Below are 20,853 nucleotides of genomic sequence, written 5' to 3' on the forward strand. Positions count from 1 at the left end.
TAATTTAGTAATAAGTAAAAATTGTTATGGTGAGAATAAATTAAAATAATTTTTTATCTATAATAATTGTTTTACAATCTATAATTAATTTTTGTAAAAATTAATTTTTTTTTAAATAAGTTTATACAAATAAAAGGAAAAAGAGTATAAATATAAATAAAAGGAAAAATGTATTAAATATAAAGATATTTTAGTAGTAAATAAAATTTTTTATGGTGAGAATAAATTAAAATAATTTTTATTTTTATAATCTACAATTTATTTTTGTTAAAAATTATTTTGTGAGCAAAATTAATTTTTGTTTAAATCAAAAAATTATTTTAATTTTTGCTATCATAAATAATTAAAGCATTTTTAATGAAAATTGTAATATTTTTTTAAAATATAAAGTTAATTTTGATTGCTTTAAGAGTAAAAATCAATTATATGTTTTTTTGTCTAATAGGACAATAGTGATAGAGTAAAGCTGTAGGTAAAAGTAATATTTAGTGACAAATATTAGTGATAGAGTAAAACTGTAGGTAAAAGTGATCTTTCGTGACAAATATTAGTGATAGAGTAAAACTGTAGGTAAAAGTGGTCTTTCGTGACAAATATTAATGATAGAGTAAAATTGTAGGTAAAAGTGATATTTAGTGACAAATAGTTAGCCATCACTAAAAATGAGCGTCACAATATGGCATTTTTTTTGTAGTGTTTTTTTAGGTTCCTCCAATGAAAATAACATAAGGTTTCTTAACAATAGAATTTTTTTTTTGTGTAACTTCACTTGTTAATACTCTTGCTTCTATGAGAAAATCCTATAATGGAATACGTTAGTTAAGATGCAAAAAGCAAGAATACAGAATGTGGATATCTATTCATATGCATAATTAGAAGCAATACTATTAATTTTCTATATGCTGTTGTCATATCTTAATTCAAGTATCATTTTGTTTTCACCATAGCTGTTGACATGTCAATGATAAAATCGAGACTTCCATTGTTTAATTAAATTCATACTAACTTCTAATCCTTAACAAATTATGTCCAAAAACCAATTGTGATTAAAGAGTAAAACAGAATTATTTTTCAGTATCCAACAAAATTAAGAAATAAATCTAAAAACCATTACATTTTAGAAACTACTAGTAAAACTTTAGCAGATGACGAGTTTTCTCTTTTTTAGTGATGGTCTTGATAAAATAATTGAGACAACAACTTCAGCATTCACTTTATCACAATAACTCAAATCGACCTCCTTCAGTTGTGTGCAATTTTCAATCATGTGCATCACTCCCTTTTCAGTGATATAATGACAACGTGACAGTAATAATTTCAAAAGCCCACAACAACTCTTTGAGATCCAATAGAGTGTTTTATCATCAACAACAGTAGATGACAAGTCCAACACCTTCAGTTGAGAAACTACAAAATTCATTTTAAGTCCTCTCACTTTATTACCATTAGTAAAGTTTAAATGTCTAATATTAGGACATCTACTTAGAACTTGGCAAATACCTAGATATGAGATCAGAATAACTCAAATCAATATGCTCTAAATGGGAAAAATGGAAGCTAACAATATGATGCTTTCATCTTCTATAAAGAAATTGTCAGTCAAACTTAGAAACTTTAATCGATGGTTCACATCCAAATCCTTCAAAGAATCTGAACTCTCTACACTCTTTCTTATAATGTTTTTCAATGTGATCTCGGTAAGTAAATTACAGTTCTTAATGATTGCAAACAAAGTTGAGTTTGTGAGGTTCCAACATTCACAAAGTTTTATAGACGTCAAACCACCAAGAAACAAAGATAGCTCGGCAATATGAGGGTCCTTTAAGAAATCAGCTCGAAGACCCAAATGTTGTATCCCATTACACTTAAATAATAAATAATAAATTCCATCATAGTTATAGCCGGTACAACTATCGAGAACAAAGCTCTTCAAAGGAAGACTCTCCCTTGCTATAGAGTATAGTAAATCATTTGAGATTCGCGAATTATAGAACTTAAGACAATTCAAACCCTTCAAACTAACGAAGGAATCAATGTACTGCGAAGTCACATAACTTTTATCCTTTAACTTAATTTTTAAAACTGATAAAGATTTCAATGTTGGTCTGTCTCGCAGAACAGAAGCAACGCGTGCGTCGAGAGTACGAGAGCGGAAACCGAGGCGAAGGGAATTATAATAAATAACAATACTTGTAGATTTCTTTTGGTCCAAATAAATTTAATCTTTAAATTATATTATTTTTCTTCATTCATCATTATAAATAAAATTGATTACTGGGTCGATTGTCTATCAAAGGTTAATATTGGGTGAAGTATACTCAAGACGGTCTTTAAGGGCATGCCGCATGTAAGGCAGGTTACCGCACCGAGCCTCAAATTTTTTAGGGTTAAATTATAGCAATATAGGGCCTCATGAATTATTTGTCATATTAACTCGTGATTAAATAGGGTCTCTATTTATTTTGTCATAGTTAAATTATAAATATACATAGGGCCTCCAAAAACTTGAGACGGCTCTGAGTCTATACTAAAGTGTAGAATAATTTACATTGGGAATCTTCCTCTACCACTGATAGGGGTGGGAATAGGTCAGGCCGACCTACAGGAGCCTATAGCCTAGCCTACTTAAGGCCAGGTCAGGCCAGACCTATTTAATAAAGAGGCCAAACTTAGGCTTTTTTAAAAGCTTGTTTAATAAAATAGGTCAAACTTAAGCTATTAAAAAAGCCATGAAGTCTTATAAGTCAGCTTATATTTTCATATATATTAGAGATACGCTAAATAAGTTGACCCATGTATGCATATATATTAGAAAAAAGATTAAATATGTTAGCCCATGTATGCATATATATTAGAACAAAGGCTAAATAGGTCGGCTTAAATAGGTATATATAGGCCGACCTATAAGACTTCTTAAATAATACAGATTAATTGAAAACTTTAATGAGATACAGGGCCCGTTTGTTTTGGCTTTTTTTAAAAATGATTTTTATAGTGTTACAAAATTTTGTGAAAAAATTGTATACAAAGAAACTTTTTATAAAAGCTTCAAATGAAAATTTTGTTTGAATAGTTATTCTTAAACTATGATTTTAGGTATTTCATCTATTTACGGCTAAAAAATTTGGATATCAAATTTTCAAAAAATCACTTAATTTTGAAGCTATTTCAAATAGATTTTCATAAAAATCAATTTTGAAATACAACTTTTTGAAAAAATTGCAATTTTGACAAAGTTTTGGTCTTCAATAATCTATGTTTATGTTCTAGGATGTCAAAATTAGTGTTTTATTTTAGAAAAAACGAATATAAAAAAACTTGTAATATTTTGAAAAACGGTTTTGGAAAATCTATTTTCAAAAATACAAAGAAAAAATCCATTTTTTTAAAGCTGAAACAAACTGGCCCAAAAAGCTTTTAAATAGGCATTTAGGCCAGACCAGGCTTTTAAAAAGGTCAGTCAGACTAAAAAACTGAGCCTATGATAGGCCATAGGCCATACTTAGGCCTTTTAAGTTAATCGTAGGCCAGACTCAGGCCTTCTAAAGCCTAACCTAGCCTATTTCCACCTGTAACCACGGGGCTATTTTGCACCTGACCATAAGGGATCCTCCATTTCGTCGCATCCAACGGCTCTCCGTAATCCACGCCTTAATGATAGCAAGACTGTTATATTTACTCTCTATATAAGGAATCACTACTAGAAATTTGGCCTACGGCCACGCTAAAATTTTCCACAGCTCAGAAACTGTGGCCACATATATGATTTGGCCATGGTTTTAAAAGCGTAGAATTATGTTATAAAATATTGGATCCGGATTATGAAACTGTGGCCTTTACTTCAATTGGCACAGTTATACAACTGCGGATATTTTAAGCCACAAAGGAAAACTGCGGCCTTATAATTTTGACTAAAAACTATGACCCAAATCCAAAAAATTAGTCCCCGCCATTTTTTCCCTCTTTTCTTTTCGTTTCCCTCTTCTTAATAAATTTTTTTTATAATATTTTTTAATTAAAAAAGTATTAAAAATATAAATACAAGTTCTCATTTAACCCTAATTTTTCCTCTCCACCCTCTCAAGCCTCAATCGCCGTCTCCATCATCTCATTCTGACTTTCTCTCTTCATCTTGTTCACGACCAAAAGAAAATTTAAACTCTCTCCTTCCTTAAACTGGTTCTCTCTCTCACGATTTCGAATCTTTCTTTTCTCTAAATCCACTTCCTTCAAGTCGGAAGAAGAAGAACTCTGTTATCCACATAGCCGCTGCTGGAAGAACCCTAACTGTGATACCTCAGAAACTGTTGCAGCCATGGTGAAAACTTTTCTCTCTCTTTGAATTTGCATTGTCGAATCATTCACTCCATTGTTAGATGATTTATTCCGTTAATTTTGCAGGAAGATGTTGAACCCGAGGTCGCCGCACAAGAGAAGAGAGAATGCCGAAGAGGACGGCGCATACATACTCAAGCGAGGATGCGGCTCCTAAAGGCCCTAACTCCGATCTCTTTGTTTATTACTGCAAACACTGCGCTTCCCATGTCCTCATCACTGGTTTGTTCCTTTCTTTTTCTTCTTCAATCCAATCTCTCTTATAATATCCAATTTATTTGATTGCAAAAAAAAAAACTAACCTAGAAACTGAAAAGACACACAATTGCAGAAAATGCCTAGAAGAAACACTGACAGAGCATACGTATTAAACAAGACCAAACATCTTGCTAGATTCACTATTCACGAAGCTGGTTAAAGCAAGGGGAAGGCAAAGTCGAGAAACAATTCTGTATGAATTGTATTGGCTGTGGTCTCTTTGTTTGCTATCGTTCTCAACAGGATTTGGATTCTTCCACTTTTATTTATGTACTTGACAAAGCACTCAGTACTGTTGCTGCTGAAACCAACCCCCAGGATGCACTTGTTCCAACTTGTATTTCGAATCTTGAAGGTGGACTTGTTCAACTTGCTATTGAAGTCGAGGATTGTGCTCCCCGCTCCACTATCACAAGTATAACTAACTAACAACTTTAATGCAAATATGTTTTGTTGCTTGTTTTTGTAATTGGTAAACATCTCATGTTAGTTATAAGACTGTTTTTGTTTCAAAGTCTCTAACAACTTCACATCATTGGATACATCTATTTGAAGTGCTAATGGTTCATTGCTTTCTTACTAAAACCATTATGGATATTTATAATCAACTTTTCTGTGTTAGGAGTAAATGTCGATGATGTCTGAGTGTCTGTTGCTGCTCCTGCTGCATGTGGAGAAGCTAACAATGAACTTTTGGAGTTTATGGGAAAAGTATATATCTCTACCCTCTTTCTTAATGACAACAAGATTTCCTACACATGATCATTCTTGAACTCTCTCTTTCCTTAGAATGGCATTTATTAGTTAGTTACCATTGACAACATATGACTAAATTTTTGTTTATATAGGTTTTGGGTTTAAGATTGAGTCAAATGACTCTTCAGAGAGGATGGAATAATAAGTCAAAGCTTCTTGTGGTGAGTTAAATTACTATCAATTATATCACCTTCAAGTAAAGTATATCTTGCATTTGAGCATTTTCTTTCTCAAAGAAACATATATGTTATACTGATCCTCAGACACAATTGATTTCTAATAGACAAGTCATTTGATTAATTTTGACCATTTGACAATCATTTAAGGTGGAGGATTTGACTGCTAGGCAAGTTTATGAGAAACTTTTGGAAGCTGTACAACCTTGATGTTGTTTCTGTGCACATTTCATACTAGGTGTTGTATCTCTTTTTTCAACAAAAACAAGTTTGGGTTTTGAACTTCAGTTGTATTTATTTAATTTTAGCAAGAGACATCCATTAGTGTATTGATGCTGTAACACTGAATTAACATGCTTGTCTTCGATTTGAACTGCTCAAATGAATTCAATTTTGTCTTAGATGTGTGCTTATTTCGACTGGTGACTTGGTAATGAACTCATATGAAGTAGTTATATCTCTGGGCATTTGGTTTTTCATGGGGATTGAATTCAAACAGTTAGATTTCCACTCTTTTTCTGTATTGACATACTGTCTTGTGTTGTATATGGCTGAATGTGTTTGAATTGGGATGTTCTGATTTTGAGTGAATGTATGTGTGGGCCTTTTGTGAATGTATGTAGGATCTTTGTCTTGGTTTTCCTTTGAAGTATAAATTTTAATGGATTTGCTAGAGTATTTCCTGGTAAGCTTCTATATTGTGATTGCACTTTAATGTAGTAATCATGTATCATGTGGCTGTTTGCTTATATTAAATGTTTTAAGTATTTGGCCAAAGCATAAGTATGAGATTGTGAAACACTTGCAAGCTAGGAAACGCATTTGCAGAATAACCGGTGAATGTCCAGCGATAACACAACAAAGAGGTCTAAACAATCACGAACGTCTAGCGTCTCTACACTTATGTCTAGCTGTTGCATGTTGCTCACAAATGCTTATCAAGTTAAGGTACTATTTAATTTATCCAAATATGTTCTTACCTTCAGTTCTTTGAATTCATCTTAGACTTAGTTTGGGAAGAATGTGGAAAGTAATGTGATTTAATTGTTAGGTTAATGTACCTGTTCGCCTATTATTGGTCCTTGATTATTTTCTTTCACCTGTTGTTTTTATTCTAATGTTTATTGTTTTCTTTTGAAATGTACAGCTTATTTCAATGTACAGCTTGTCTTTGATCTCGGAGGTGGTACTTTTGATGTCAGTGTCTTGACAATTGACAATGGTGTTTTTGAGGTTCTTGCTACAGATGGAGATACCCATCTTGGAGGTTAGTTTTTGCTATATAATAGAAGAATAAGACAATTTTTACTTTTTATGAAACTTTATTCTACTGTTAATGCTTGCTAACTCTGTTCCATTGTTTACTAGGTGAGGACTTTGATCAGAGAATAATGGAGTACTTCATTAAGTTGATCAAGAAAAAGCATGGAAAGGATATTAGCAAGGACAACAGAGCACTTGGCAAACTGAGGAGGGAGAGTGAGCGTGCCAAGAGAGCTCTCAGTAGCCAGCACCAGATCCATGTGGAAATTGAATCACTTTTTGATGGAGTTGATTTCTCCGAGCCACTTCCCATGAAAATATCTGCTGTTTAGTGTCTTATCTCAATGAAATTTTGATTCTGCCTGACCTAAATAATGTATTAACTGTTAGTTTGCGGGTTATATTTTCCCGTGTCAATAGAAAACACATTATTGAATTTGGGATGACTCTTTTTTGAGAGAAACGTGTGTTTAATTTAGCTCTTGTTTTGTAATTAATTAGATTCTAATCATCAATATTATTGTTAATTATATATATATATATATATATATATATATATATATATATATATATATATATAATGACATATTTATGTAATGATACAGAAATAAACCGTGGCAAGATAAATGGTTTAGAAAGCATAACATATAACAACGGTTTTAAATAGGTGGTCATAACCAAACCGTGGCTATATCTTGAACTAATACTGTGTCGTAAACGTTAAAATGAAACAGTGGCTTTACAATATAGCCACAGTTATTAAGTCATGGCAAATACAAACCGCGGCCTTAATCAAGTTACCTAAACCGTGGCCTAAAAATGCCACGGTTGTAAAAATGGCGTGGTCTATACCAAAAAACTGTGGACTTTACTTTTGGCCACGGCCGTATACTCCACCGTTGGATTTCCGTGGCCGAACCGTGGCCTCAGCGTTACGCCACGGTTATTTTGCATAAAGCCTCGGTTTTCTAGGCGTGGTAGGAGGCCTTTTTTTCTGTAGTGAATGACGCTAACTCAGATAACAAAATTTAAACACAATTTGAATTCGCTCTTCTCATACTCATACTGATTAAAGTGTCAGAGTGCCTTGCAGGTACACCAACCCCTCCATCATCGCGGCGAAAGCTCCTGCCAGTCGTTGCATCGGCCTTCGTTCTCCGACTATATTTCTAGTTTCGAAATAGAATAACATAAAAAATACAAAATAATTTTTTTAAAAATACAATCAACAATTAAATATATACTTAATTGATCAACAATTAATATCTATTTTAAATCAATAAAAGAGTTTAATTGATATGCATCGTCAGTGTAAAAAACTTTACACCATCAATGTATCATTATCATTCAATTTAATTATTTTAAAAGAAATTAAAATAAAAGTCAAACATTTCAACGAAATCAATAGTTGTAATTAAGTGACAGTGTAAAATTTCTTTACAACGTTGGTGTTTTTCAATTAAATTCTAAATAAAATTCACAATATTAATTGATTAAGTTTTTTCTATATATAAAAACTTAGATACAATTCCTTAGATGTAGTCTTTACTATTTTTCAATAAAAATATGACAAGTGTACTTAAATATCGTTTAGAGAGTAAAAATAGAAGAAAATTATATATGTCTAGGAGGAAATTATTGACTTGTCATATTTTTTATTGAAAAATATTAAAAACCTCTAATGAATTGTATCTAAATTTTCTCCATAAAACATACTCAAGCTTTGTATATAATCTATCATAGATTTATTTTAGGTCTAAGTCTGGCATTTTCGAATGTCTGATTAATCTACTATTTTACTTAAAAGTCTATTTTATTTGAACATTTAAAAATATGCAATTCAACTAATATTAAATATATTAAAAAAATTTAATATTAAATATCTAAAAAAATTTTCAAAATTAATGAAATTAACTATTTATTTTTATATTGACTCATTCGAATTTACATATTAGCATAGATTTTGTGATATTATTTGTTTGATAGAATTTATGAAAACAACTTTAGACAATAACTTATGACAACGTTTTAAGAGTTTTTTTTTAACTTATTTTCATTTAATTCAAAATATGAATACCATATACTAATAATAGTTATTCATGTTTATTTAAATAGGTGTGATAGATTTAAAAGATTTTTTATGAGTCATAAACTAATCTTTTTAGTTAAATAAACTTCTAAAAAAACTTAAACATATTTTATTTAAAAAAATTGATCTACCCTGAGTCTAGGTAGGCCCATATTACTATATCTGATATATTCTCATCCCTATTTATTTATAGTTAAAATATTTCATTCTATACAAACCCTTCTAATTTTACAAATAAATAAATATAAATAAATAAATAGATTTTGATTTTCTTAACCTAATTTTATAACCAGTAATAACCCTAAAATATTCCCATAATCATTGTGCGGCACCAAAGTTTCTAACAACATGAAGAGGAAAAGAAACTCTCTCAAATCAAAATCAGCAATGGTCATGGCTGCTGCTTCTTCATCATCAAGTAATGTTTACTTACCAGATGAATGTTGGGAATGTATCTTCAAATTCCTTATCAACCACGACACCGAACGCGCTCACCGTCGCTACTTTCATCTGAAACCTCTTTCCATCGTATCCAAACAGTTACTTTCCATCACAAACCGTTTTCTATCATCTCTCACTATCTATAATCCAACATGCCAATTCTTCCATACTCTCTTCCGTAGATTCTCCAACATCACCTCCCTCAACCTATCCTCCTACGACGGTGATCTCGACTATCCTCTCGTCCAAATCTCTCGTTTTCCATTGAAAATCACATCCCTCGATATCTCAAACCATTCCGGGATTCCAGCAAAGGGACTGCGAGCTTTCTCCAAAAACATTACAACTTTGACATCTCTCGTTTGTTCCAACATTGCTAATATCTATGATAGGGACATGTTATTCATTGAAGACGGCTTCCCTTTGCTCGAAGAACTTGACATCAGTATTACACGGTTTAAATTATTTCGAACGCCTTTTTCATTGGCACTTTCTAAACTCCGCAAAGTTAACCTGTATGATAATTACTATATGTCCAATGAAATACTTTTCCACTTGTTCAAGAATTGTAAGCTTCTCGAAGAGGTTAATATCGTTAAATGTTGGGGCATAACACTGTCTGGCATTGCAGCTGCTCTCCGCGAGAGGCCAACATTGACGTGTATAAACATTAGTTATTGTAAAAGACTCACAGAATCATCCTTGTTTAAACTCGTTAGTAACTGTCCTTCACTTACTGAGATCAAAATGGAATGGACATCTTTTGGAAAAGAGAGTGCAACGAATTCTAATTCTTCTATGGATTGTATTGTAAACTCTCAAGTAAAGTCTCTCTATTTGGCTTATTGTGCGAGGTTAAGAGATGAAACCATCATAAGGTTTTCTTCCCTTTTCTCCAATTTGCAGCTCCTTGATATGAATTCTTGCCAATTTATATCTGATGAAGGTATTGATCAAGTTTTAAGTAGATTTCTTACTGTTAGACATTTGAACTTAGCCAATTGTTCAAGAGCGAAGCTACTTGTTGGAACGAGCTTTGAACTTCCTAACTTGGAGGTGTTGAATTTATCATATACAACCGTTGACGATAAAACACTCTATGCAATCTCAAAGGGTTGTCGTGGGCTTTTGCAATTGTACCTTGAAAATTGTGGTTATGTCACATGGAAAGGGGTGAAATATGTGTTTGAAAACTGCACGCAACTTAGAGAGATCAATTTGCGGAATTGTTATAATGTGCGTGGTAATATTTGCTCAATGTTATCGTCAAGCCAGTCTTTAAGGAAGTTAATTGCTCCTCCTCATTTTCGTCTCACTAGAAGAACTGTGAAACTCCTTTCGCATTATGGATGCCGTGTTTGCTAGCATTCTTAAAACTAATACATTGTGCTGCAGGAGAAGCAAACATCAATTTCTAGACTGGTTGAAATTGAAAATCTGAAAGGAAGAAGGAACAACTTTTAGTTTCTTTTTCTTGTGGACAGAATACCAAGGAGAGTACTTGTTGTCGTTTTTCTCGTTTTATGAATGTTTAGTTTTGTTTTTAATCTTTTCAAGCTTACATCTTTAAATAAATTGATTCCTGGATACTCCAGACAATATCATGGTTGAATCCAACCAATGTAAGCTTCATAGCTGAAATTACTTTTCCTGAATATTTAGGGGAGTGATATGTATGCCATTAGGCGTTATTGCTCGGACAAGTTCTTTAGTTGATGCTTTCTTATGAACAGACTTTGTATGTCTTAAGGCCTTTTATTTCCAAATTGTATTTAACAGTAGCTAAGTGTTATCATATTTTTCTTCTACAATGTGAGATAACTATTTGAATGATGGCCTTGATAAGGAACTATTTGAATCTCTGTTAATTGTTTGTAGTTTTCTAACACATGGTTTACTCCCTGATGTGTAACCTCCTGACAATAGTTGAGTGAGAGTTGCAAAAGTCGAGGGCAAGCCTTTGAGATCATATAGAGTTGTCCATCATCAATTCTTGTATCGGATAAGGTCAACATCTCTAATTTGGGAAATTCAATGAACGAGTGGATTAAGATGGAACAATCCATGTTACTTAAGTGGAGTATTTGTAGTAATGGAAAACAATATGCAATGAGGAACAAGTGGTTAAAACGAGAGATTTGGTAGAGAAGACTGTTGAGGTCGTAGGAGACCCGCGAGAAGTCGATGGAAGTGAGGTTGTTAAATTATTTTTTAGTTTTAATATTTTGTTGTTATGTAAATAATATAATTCTTTTGTTACTTTATAACTATGTTTTAAAAAACTTATACTAACGTACCGGACTTTAGTATTTCCAAAAATGCGTACTCCGTACATGTACCCGTACCGGGTACACACCCGTAAAACTATGCAACTCAGGAATGAATGAATGTTACCCGTACCAAGGCATGTTACTCATTGCAGATTGTTTTCCATTGGCCATTGCTAACAAAAATCCGGTGTTGATGCATCTCAGACAACTTCTGCTGTCAAATTCCTATATGTTCTCTTTAAATACAAGTCTAAACTATCTTTAAGAAATTTCAACAGATAAAATCTTGAATTGATCCTCTTTAAGAGAATGGATAAAAAATTTGTCTCAGTTCTAAAAACAAGTATATGGGTTCTCTCATAAGCTAGATTATGCAAAATATATATGTCATTCACATCATCCATGGGATTCTTGTTTGATGCTGGTAAGATTTTTGGTTGAAAATGTTTTATAGCTTGAGAAAAAATAGTGAGTTGGGTGAGGCTATTTGGAACGATTTGATTAGATTTGAAACAAAAAAAACCTAATATATAAAAGGTTTTACCCTAAATTGAACTCTGAATTGGAAACAGAATTGTTGAATATGATCATGAAGAAAAATTGTGTCAAAGTTTCAGGACAATTGCTTCCACCTGTTTTCGACTTACCCGATGATTGTTGGCAAGTTATCTTCAAATTTTTCAACAGTGATGAAAAACGTCGCTGTTTGAAGTCACTCTCACTCGTATCCAAACACTTCCTCTCCCTAACAAACCCTTTTCACATCTCTCTCAATGTCCAAATACTTGACCTGAGTAACACTGCACTCCAGTTTTCAAGAGTGAATGTGAAGCTATATGGAATGTACTTTGAATTTTCCAAATTGGAGGTGTTGGACTTATCCCATACAGAAGTCTATGACGAAGAACTCTACGTAATCTCACAGGCTTGTCGTGGGCTTTTACAACTCTCAATGAACAATTGTCTACGGGTTACAGACAAGGGAGTGAAGCATGTGTTAGAAAACTGCACACAATTAAGAGAGATCAATATAGCATTGTGTCGTAATGTACATCCTACCGTAGTTGCCTCAATGGTATTTTTAAGGCCATCGTTGCAAAAAATAACAGTACCGCCTGGTTGTATTTTGAGCGACACGGAGAAGAAACTTTTCAAGCTTCAAGGATGCCTTGTTTGTTAGTTGTTATGAATGTAAGGCGTGTTTGTTATTAACTTCTTTGAGAAATTTATCTGGAAGCTAAATCGTTTTTCTTTGGCATCTAATGCTTTTGGGGTTTCATCTGATTTTTCAATTTTTCAAACTTTATTCTGGCTGGTTCTATTTTTTTTTCTTCTTGTTCTTTTGTAAAACCTTTCATACTATTAATTATTCAAATTTAAATCATATCTTATGACAGATATTACTTTGGCTGGTCTTTTATTGAGTCCTTCATCAATTTGATTTGTAGTTGTGGTTTGACTAGTAATTCTGAAAGTGTGCAAACTTTGCATTCAATTTGGGTTCTGTAAAAATTATTCCATTCATACATAACACATCGGGATATACCATTAACTTCATACACGTGATTGCTCTGATATCTAAATCTCTGGAGATTGCTCAATGCCTGAATGTTTCTTTCAGAAACATAAAATAACGCCAAGTCACCCAAAGTTTCCATCTTTGCAAAATTCATAGTCGAGAAATCTATCTTGTAAACTTTCCATTGGCTCCAAGATCGCAAATCAAACACTAAAAGTTGCTTATCGCAATTAACCAACTTAAAGGATTTTTTTGAAGGATATTTAGTGAGAACATGATCAGGAGTATTCTTGAGGTTTAGAAATTGAATATTTCCAAAATTCAAGTTTAGTACCCCTATGTTGGCATTGTTAGTGACAACATATATATTATATTATTCAAAACCACAAAGTCGACAACCACATCCTTTGATTTTAATGTTGAATAAGTAAACCAATCATAATTTCGAGATTGATAGACATACAAACGGTTAGACTCTTTGCATAAAACCACCAAGACAAATTCCTCAGAGTATTGTTCAAAAGCAAGCAAGGCTTCGCAATGACCCAATACCTTATAATTAATTCTACAGTTGATATTGATTATTACCATTTTTTTCTTGTAAATGGATTGAATAGCACAAATGAATTATTTGTACAGGCCATGATGAAATATCCACTAGAAACTCGAACATGGATATGGTTGGGACGCTGGAAGCAACTCATCATCTTCAAATCATAAACCTTTTGATTGGGTATCCTAATAAAGGAATACGAGACCATACCATTAGGATTATTACTGATATGGACAAGCAATGGTTCTTGAGATGACAAGCATTCATGATACGAGAAGGCACTCTCCTAATGTTGGCAAATAAGGCATCCATGATACGAGAAGACTTTTCTCTCTTTCTTGCTTAAATAACAATGACGTGGAGTTGTTATCTTTCTCAACGATGGTCTTAATACCACCATTGAAGCAACAAATTTTGAATGCATGTTATCGCAACACCCCAAGTTGATCTCTCTCAGGTGTGTGCAATTATCTATCACATGCTTCACTCCTTTCTCTGTGACATAACCACAATAGTGAAGGTTCAGTTGTAAAAGTTGACAACAATATTTTGAGATCGCATAGAGTGCTTCATCATTAACGTCAGTAAATGACAAGTTTAACACCTCTAATTTAGAAACTCCAAAATTTAATCCAAATGTTTTCACATTTGAACAATGGGTTAAGTTTAGTTGCTTAATCTTAAAGCATCTCCTTAAAACTTGACCAATACCTTCTTCAGAAATGTTGTGACAATCCTTCAAATCCAAGAGCTGCAAGTTAGGGAAAATAGAAGCAAACGTCATAATGCTTTCGTCACTTAACCATGAATTACAACCCAACACCAGATACTTCAATTGAGGGTATACACCAGAGTCTATACAAGAATTTGTATTATGTATACTCTCCCGTCCAATAGCTTTCATTTTGATCTCGCCAAGTGTAGGACAGTTTCTAACAAGTGCAAACAATGTTGATTGTGTGAGCTTCTTACATTTGTTAAGATTTATAGACACCAAATCACTAAGAAATAATGACAATTCATCAACATGTTCATCATTTAAGAAACTAGCATTTTGAAGATCCAAATGTTGTATATGTTGACACTTGGATAATAAATTAAAGATTCCAACATAGCTATAGCCGGTGCAACGTTGGAGGACAATTCTCCTCAGAGGCAGACCTTCCCTTGCAATATTGGATAACAACTCATCGGAGATATTAAGAAAAAACAAATCAAGACAAGTCAAACTCTTCAAACGCACCAAAGAGTCAATGAAAGGTGGAGTAATAGTTCTAAATCTGGAAAAGGAGAAAGACCTCAATGAAGGTCTCTCAGAGAGAGCTAACGCCATGCCTGCAATAGTTATTTTAAAACACCAATACAAGTTGGCCTCTTCTAGATGCTTGCAATTCTTAAACAAATGGAAAATTATTTTATCGTTGATATAACTATGACTAGAGAGGTTAACCTTACGGAGTTTGACAAGTGCTAGTGTAAGTGCTTCTAGCTTTTTGAGGTATTTACCGCGGCATTTTTCGGGATTACTGAGGTCGAGTTCTTCGAGTAAAGGGAAACAATCGGCAATGAGTAAGAGGTCCGTGGTCTTGATAGAATGTAAGTTGGAACAAGTGAGAGAAGTCAAGGTTGTAATATTTTTGGAGAAAATTCTCAATCCATTGGCAGGAATTGTGGGTTTATCGGAGAGATTGAGTGATTTAAGGTTGAGTTGAAAACAAGAGATTTGAGAGAGAAACATGTTGAGGTCACCGTGGAAGCAGGTAAGGTTGAGGGATATGAGATTGGTGAATCTTTGGAAAAGGTTAGGGAGGAATGGATAGTAGAGAGTGAGAGAGAATCGAAGACGGTTAGTGATGGAGAGGAACTGTTTTGAGACAGTTGAGAGAAGCTTGAAATTGTCTTCATCATCTTCTTTGAGGAATTTAAAGACCAATTCCCAACACTCATCTGGTAAATAAAGAAATTCTTGTTTTGAAAATTTGAGAGATTTTCTTTTGCTTTTTCATATTGATTGGAAGAACTTTGTGATGGTTTTGGCTGAGGGGTTACGTTAGGTTATGAACTTGAAGAAGGTTTTATAAAAACAAAAAAAAAATTTAGTTGCAATACAAATTGGTTGCAAAGTTTGTTTTAAGCTTACGGAAAAATAGGTTATTAAAACCTTCCATACCAAATAAAACAAAATAAAATCTCTTCGTAACACAATTATTTATTGTTGCATTTCTATTAGATCAATTTACTATCAATTTGTCAAATAAAATTTATTTAAAATCTATTATTTCTTTTCAGTCATTATTATAAATATCAAATTTAATCTTTAAAAAATTTTAGTACTCTTTCTATATAATTATAGTAAATAACATTAAAGTATAAGATGCTTATACATTTAATCTTTAAAATAATATTAAAATTTATTATTTCTCTTCCATCACTATAATACATAAATTTGATTTTTTTTTGTTTTAATATATCTAGTTTATGTCTTTTTTTAAGAAACTAAAATGATATATTAAGCACCCAAAAAATCCTTCCAGCATAATAAACCGAAACAACTAAAATACCAGAAGAATTACAAATATAAAGTCACATCAACACTCTGAACAAAAACCGCAACAACTAATACAAACCAAAATCTATAAGCCACTATCTATATTATACATTGCATAGGATATATCCTCCAATTCTGGTAATCAACAGTAAACGATTGGAAATAAGATTCCAACAATCGGAAGGAATATAGTTTAACCTTTTCACAAATAGAAATCAACGATTGAGTAATGTTTTGGAAACGTTATAGAAAATAGAAAGATTGCAGTTTAACCTTTTTGCGAAATTATTGCTAACGTCAGTGGCGGAGCCAAGAATTTTAGACAGCCTGGGCAAAAACATTACACCATTGATTATTCATCCGTTTTAATTTTGACACCTTATTTTTACTAATTTTGTCCCTAATTTTGCCCCTGATTTTATATAAAAATGGACTATTAAATTTGGGGGAATACAAAGAAAATAGGACTACTAAATTTGCGATTTTATGCTTCTCATATTTCCTACAAAGCTATTTAAGTTAAGTGCAGGCCCATAACATTAAACAAACCCTAAAAAATTAAAACTTCTAGTTTTATTCTGAACAAACCCTAAAAGGTTAAAACTTCTAATTTTATTCTAAACAAACCCTATTTTAAATAGTTAAAATACTTCATTCTAAACAAACCCTAAAAAATTAAAACTTCTAATTTTACATGTAAAAAAATAAATGTAAAACTACTCCATAACTTTATAACCAGGAATAGTAATCCCTCAAATATTAGGCTGCACCAAAGTTTCTAAAATAAAAGGGATTTTAGTTAAAATAATAAGAATAAAAGTGGAAGAAAAAAATCTTATTAATTATAATTTTTAAGCTAAAACATTATTTAAAACGGTGTTTGAAAAGTAAATTATAAATTAGTAAATTAAGTTTTTAACTCATAATGAAAAAACCGTCATCAAACATTTTTTTATTATCATACGAGCTTGGAAATATGAGTGAGAATAGGTTAGGCTTTGTTAAATATATATAAAAAAAGATTAATGAAATTAAATTTTTATTTTCATTGACTTATTCATGTTTACTTATTAGTATATGTTTTGTGATATTATTTTTATTATAAAACTTATGAAAACAACTTTAAATACATTGTAAAAGTTTTTCAATTTATTTTCATAAGTTTTTCAAAATAACTAAACATTATTTTTCTTATTTTAATTCAAAATACAAATAAAATATAATAATAATAATAATAAAGTTTTTCAGAATTATTTAAATATATTTGATAAGTTTAAAATATAACTTTAGTGGACTAGTTTTTTTTAGTTAAATAAACTTATAAAAAATTTAAATCTTTTTTAGTTGAATCTATTCTATTTTAAAAAATTTGACTGAGTCAGTTTAAGTTAAGTGTAGGCCCATAACATTAAACAAACCCTGAAAAATTAAAATTCTACTTTTATTCTAAACAAACCCTAAAAAGTTAAAACTTCTAATTTTATTCTAAACAAATCCTATTTTAAATAGTTAAAATATTTCATTTTAAACAAAACCTAAAAAACTAAAACTTCTAGTTTTATTCTAAACAAACCCTAAAAGGTTAAAACTTCTAATTTTATTCTAAACAAACCCTATTTTAAATAGTTAAAATATTTCATTCTAAACAAACCCTAACAAATTAAAACTTATAATTTTACAAGTAAATAAATAGATGTAAACCTAGTCCATAACTTTATAACCAGGAATAATAATCCCTCAAACATTCTACAATTCCAACATGAAGAGAAAAAGAAACTCTCTCAAATCAAAATCAACAATGCCCATGGCTGCTGCTTCTTCTTTGTCATCCATACAAACTAAAAGCAAAGAAGCAGCTACGTTTTCAAGTAATGTTTACTTACTAGATGAATGTTGGGAATATATCTTCAAATTCCTTATCAACCACGATACCGAGTACACTCACCGTCGCTACGTTCAACTGAAGCCTCTTTCCCTCGTGTCCAAACAGTTCCTCTCCGTCACAAACCGTCTTCGATCATCTCTCACTGTCTATAATCCAGCATGCCAGTTCTTCCATAGATTCTCCAACATCGCCTCCCTCGATCTATCCTACTACATTGGTGGTGATATCGACGATCTTCTCATCCAAGTCTCTCGTTTTCCATTGAGAATCACATCACTCAATATCTCAAACCAACTCAGGATTCCAGCAAAGGGATTGCGAGCTTTCTCCGAAAACATTACGACTTTGACATCTCTGGTATGTTCCAACATTGCTACTCTCATTTATACCCACATGGTATTCGTTGCCGAATGCTTCCCTCTCCTCGAAGAACTTGACTTCAGTAAAGCTAAAAATTTTAAATTTGACAAAACCGCCTCCTTCCCTGCAGAGGCTCTTTCGTTGGCACTGCCCAAACTCCGCAAAGTTAACTTGTCTCGTAATTCCTATATCTCCAACGAAATACTTTTCCACCTGTGCAAGAACTGTAAGCTTCTTAAAGAGGTTATCGTCATTAAATGTAATTGCATAACCATTTCTGACATTGCAGCTGATCTCCACGAGAGGCCAACGTTGAGCTCTTTAACTTATTCAGCAAACTATTCTGACCGCCTTACTTCATCTTTTATTGACACTTTGCTGAGTTTGAAGGGTTTGACTTCACTTGATTTGTTCATTTTGAGAATATCCGATGAAATGCTCTCCTCTATTGCAATGGTGGGTCTTCCTTTGACAAGGCTTGGTCTCCGAAATTGTTCAGGCTGTAGTTATACTGGAATATTTTCTTTCCTATCCGAGTGTTCAAGTATACAACATTTGAATCTTGAACGTGCTTATTTTCTAAATAATCAACATGTTGCCGAGTTGTCTTTATTTCTGGATGATTTGATCTCTATAAACCTTCGTCATTGCGATAAACTCACAGAATCAGCCTTGTTTGCACTTGTTAGGAACTGTCCTTCACTTATTGAGATCAATATGGAATGGACATCTATTGGAAAAGAGAGAGTAAGGAATTCTAATTCTTCAATGGATTGTATTGTAAACTCTCAATTAAAGTCTCTCTATTTGGGTCATTGTCAGGAGTTAGGAGATGAAACCATCATAAGGTTTGCTTCCATTTTCTCCAATTTGCAGCTGCTTGATTTGAATTCTTGCGAACTTATATCTGATGAAGGTATTGATCAAGTTTTAAGGAAAGTTTATAACATTAGACATTTGAAGTTAGCCCGTTCTTCAAGAGAAGAGCTATTTGTTGGAATGAACTTTGAACTTCCTAACTTGGAGGTGTTGAATTTGTCATATACAACTGTTGAGGATGAAACACTTTATGCAATCTCAAAGCGTTGTCGTGGGCTTTTGCAATTGGACCTTCAAGATTGTCGTTATGTCACACAGAAAGGAGTGAAAGATGTGCTTGAAAACTGCACACAACTAAGAGAGATCAATTTGTGGAATTGTTATAATGTGGATGGTGATGTTTGCTCAATGTTATTGTCAAGCCTATCTTTAAGAAAGATAATTGCTCCATCTCATTTTCGTTTCACTAGAGGAACTATGAAACTCTTTTCACATCATGGATGCCATGTTAAGATAATTGCTCCGTACCACTTTTTAGAAGATTGAACTCTTAAATGTAAGTTATTTTTTTCAACTTTAATTCTACGAGTGTTACATGCAATTTTTAATTGTATTGCTTTTCATCACTTTGTTTTGAATTATTATATTACTTTGATAAGATTTGTGTATGCCTCATACATTGTGCTGCAGGAGAAGCTAACATCAATCACAATAAAATCGGAGATTTTTCTATATCGGTTGGTTGAAATTGAAAATCTGAAAGGAAGAAGGCACAAATTTTATTTTCTTTTTCCAGTGGATAGAATACCAAAAAAGTTGTGCTTCTTGTTTTGAAGACAAGTTTTGTTTTTCTCATAGTTATTCAGTATAAGTTTTGAATGTTTAATTTTTTTATTAATGTTTTCAAGCTTACATCTTTAAATAAAGAAAAATGTTTAGTTTTTTTATCATAGATTACATTAACATTCTCTCTGCCTACAACTAATTATATCATTCTTGTTTACTTTTGGCTGATCAACAGTGACCAAATCCTATTCTCCAAACTTTGCATTGTATATTTAACTTATTTCTTGTCAACCATAACATCATCACTTTCAATTCTTCATGTAAACCTTATAGATTGGTATAACACTTTCACGAAAGCTAGACTAAAAGCACTTATTGTCTTAACCAAATCTTGACAAGTCATGGAGGATGAAACTACAAGAATATTTTGCTCATCATTGTGTGTGATGTTAATGAAACCAAAGGAAGAGGCATAGAGTTTGCCATTAGAAGTTTGTGAAAAGCATTCTCTAGCTTGTCTAGGGCAGTGCTTATACTTCCTCTATCGAAGTGCGCACTGTTCTCCGTGATATGCAATTCTTGCAATATTTCAATTGGAATTAACTGTTGTTTTGTTTTGTAACAACTTAAAATCACTCTTCAATCAACCTGATGATTGGGAGCATGTCTTTTCATTCCTCGACGGCTACTTTAACTCTCTATTCCGAGTTTCTAAACACTTCCTCTCCATCACCATCCGACTCACATTATCTATCAACATTTCTCATCCATCACATTCTTTACTATCATATCTCT

General features: G+C 32.3%; 4 protein-coding genes and 1 pseudogene across 4 annotated transcripts; 4 read left to right on the top strand and 1 right to left on the bottom strand.

The window, feature by feature from the left end:
* The first annotated feature begins 4,442 nt into the window (after positions 1–4,442).
* On the top strand, positions 4,443–5,735 carry LOC131614411 (UPF0235 protein At5g63440-like; annotated as a pseudogene).
* Positions 5,736–9,264: 3,529 nt separating this feature from the next.
* On the top strand, positions 9,265–11,126 carry LOC131651518 (uncharacterized). The gene has a single exon (XM_058921179.1). It carries the CDS (start codon positions 9,265–9,267, stop codon positions 10,681–10,683), a length of 1,419 nt encoding a protein of 472 aa, XP_058777162.1. The 3' UTR covers positions 10,684–11,126.
* Positions 11,127–12,177: 1,051 nt separating this feature from the next.
* On the top strand, positions 12,178–12,768 carry LOC131651526 (uncharacterized). Its single transcript, XM_058921186.1, has one exon. It carries the CDS (start codon positions 12,178–12,180, stop codon positions 12,766–12,768), a length of 591 nt encoding a protein of 196 aa, XP_058777169.1.
* A 1,178-nt stretch (positions 12,769–13,946) lies between these two features.
* Positions 13,947–15,662, bottom strand: LOC131651532 (uncharacterized; the record flags this gene model as incomplete). The annotated part of the gene is made up of 2 exons (XM_058921192.1): positions 13,947–14,170; positions 14,243–15,662. Coding segments are annotated over 2 exons (1,644 nt in total), but the record flags the coding sequence as incomplete, so codon positions are not given.
* A 2,344-nt stretch (positions 15,663–18,006) lies between these two features.
* LOC131651540 (uncharacterized) lies at positions 18,007–19,818 on the top strand. The gene has a single exon (XM_058921201.1). It carries the CDS (start codon positions 18,007–18,009, stop codon positions 19,816–19,818), a length of 1,812 nt encoding a protein of 603 aa, XP_058777184.1.
* The last annotated feature ends 1,035 nt before the right edge of the window (positions 19,819–20,853 follow it).

This window comes from Vicia villosa, linkage group LG1 (genome assembly GCF_029867415.1).
Source record: "Vicia villosa cultivar HV-30 ecotype Madison, WI linkage group LG1, Vvil1.0, whole genome shotgun sequence".
Lineage (NCBI taxonomy): Eukaryota > Viridiplantae > Streptophyta > Magnoliopsida > Fabales > Fabaceae > Vicia > Vicia villosa.

Excerpts from the sequence above, each read along its gene's own strand:
- LOC131651518 (XM_058921179.1), top strand. The coding sequence starts at position 9,265 with ATGGTCATGGCTGCTGCTTCTTCATCATCAAGTAATGTTTACTTACCA.
- LOC131651526 (XM_058921186.1), top strand. The coding sequence starts at position 12,178 with ATGAAGAAAAATTGTGTCAAAGTTTCAGGACAATTGCTTCCACCTGTT.
- LOC131651540 (XM_058921201.1), top strand. The coding sequence starts at position 18,007 with ATGCCCATGGCTGCTGCTTCTTCTTTGTCATCCATACAAACTAAAAGC.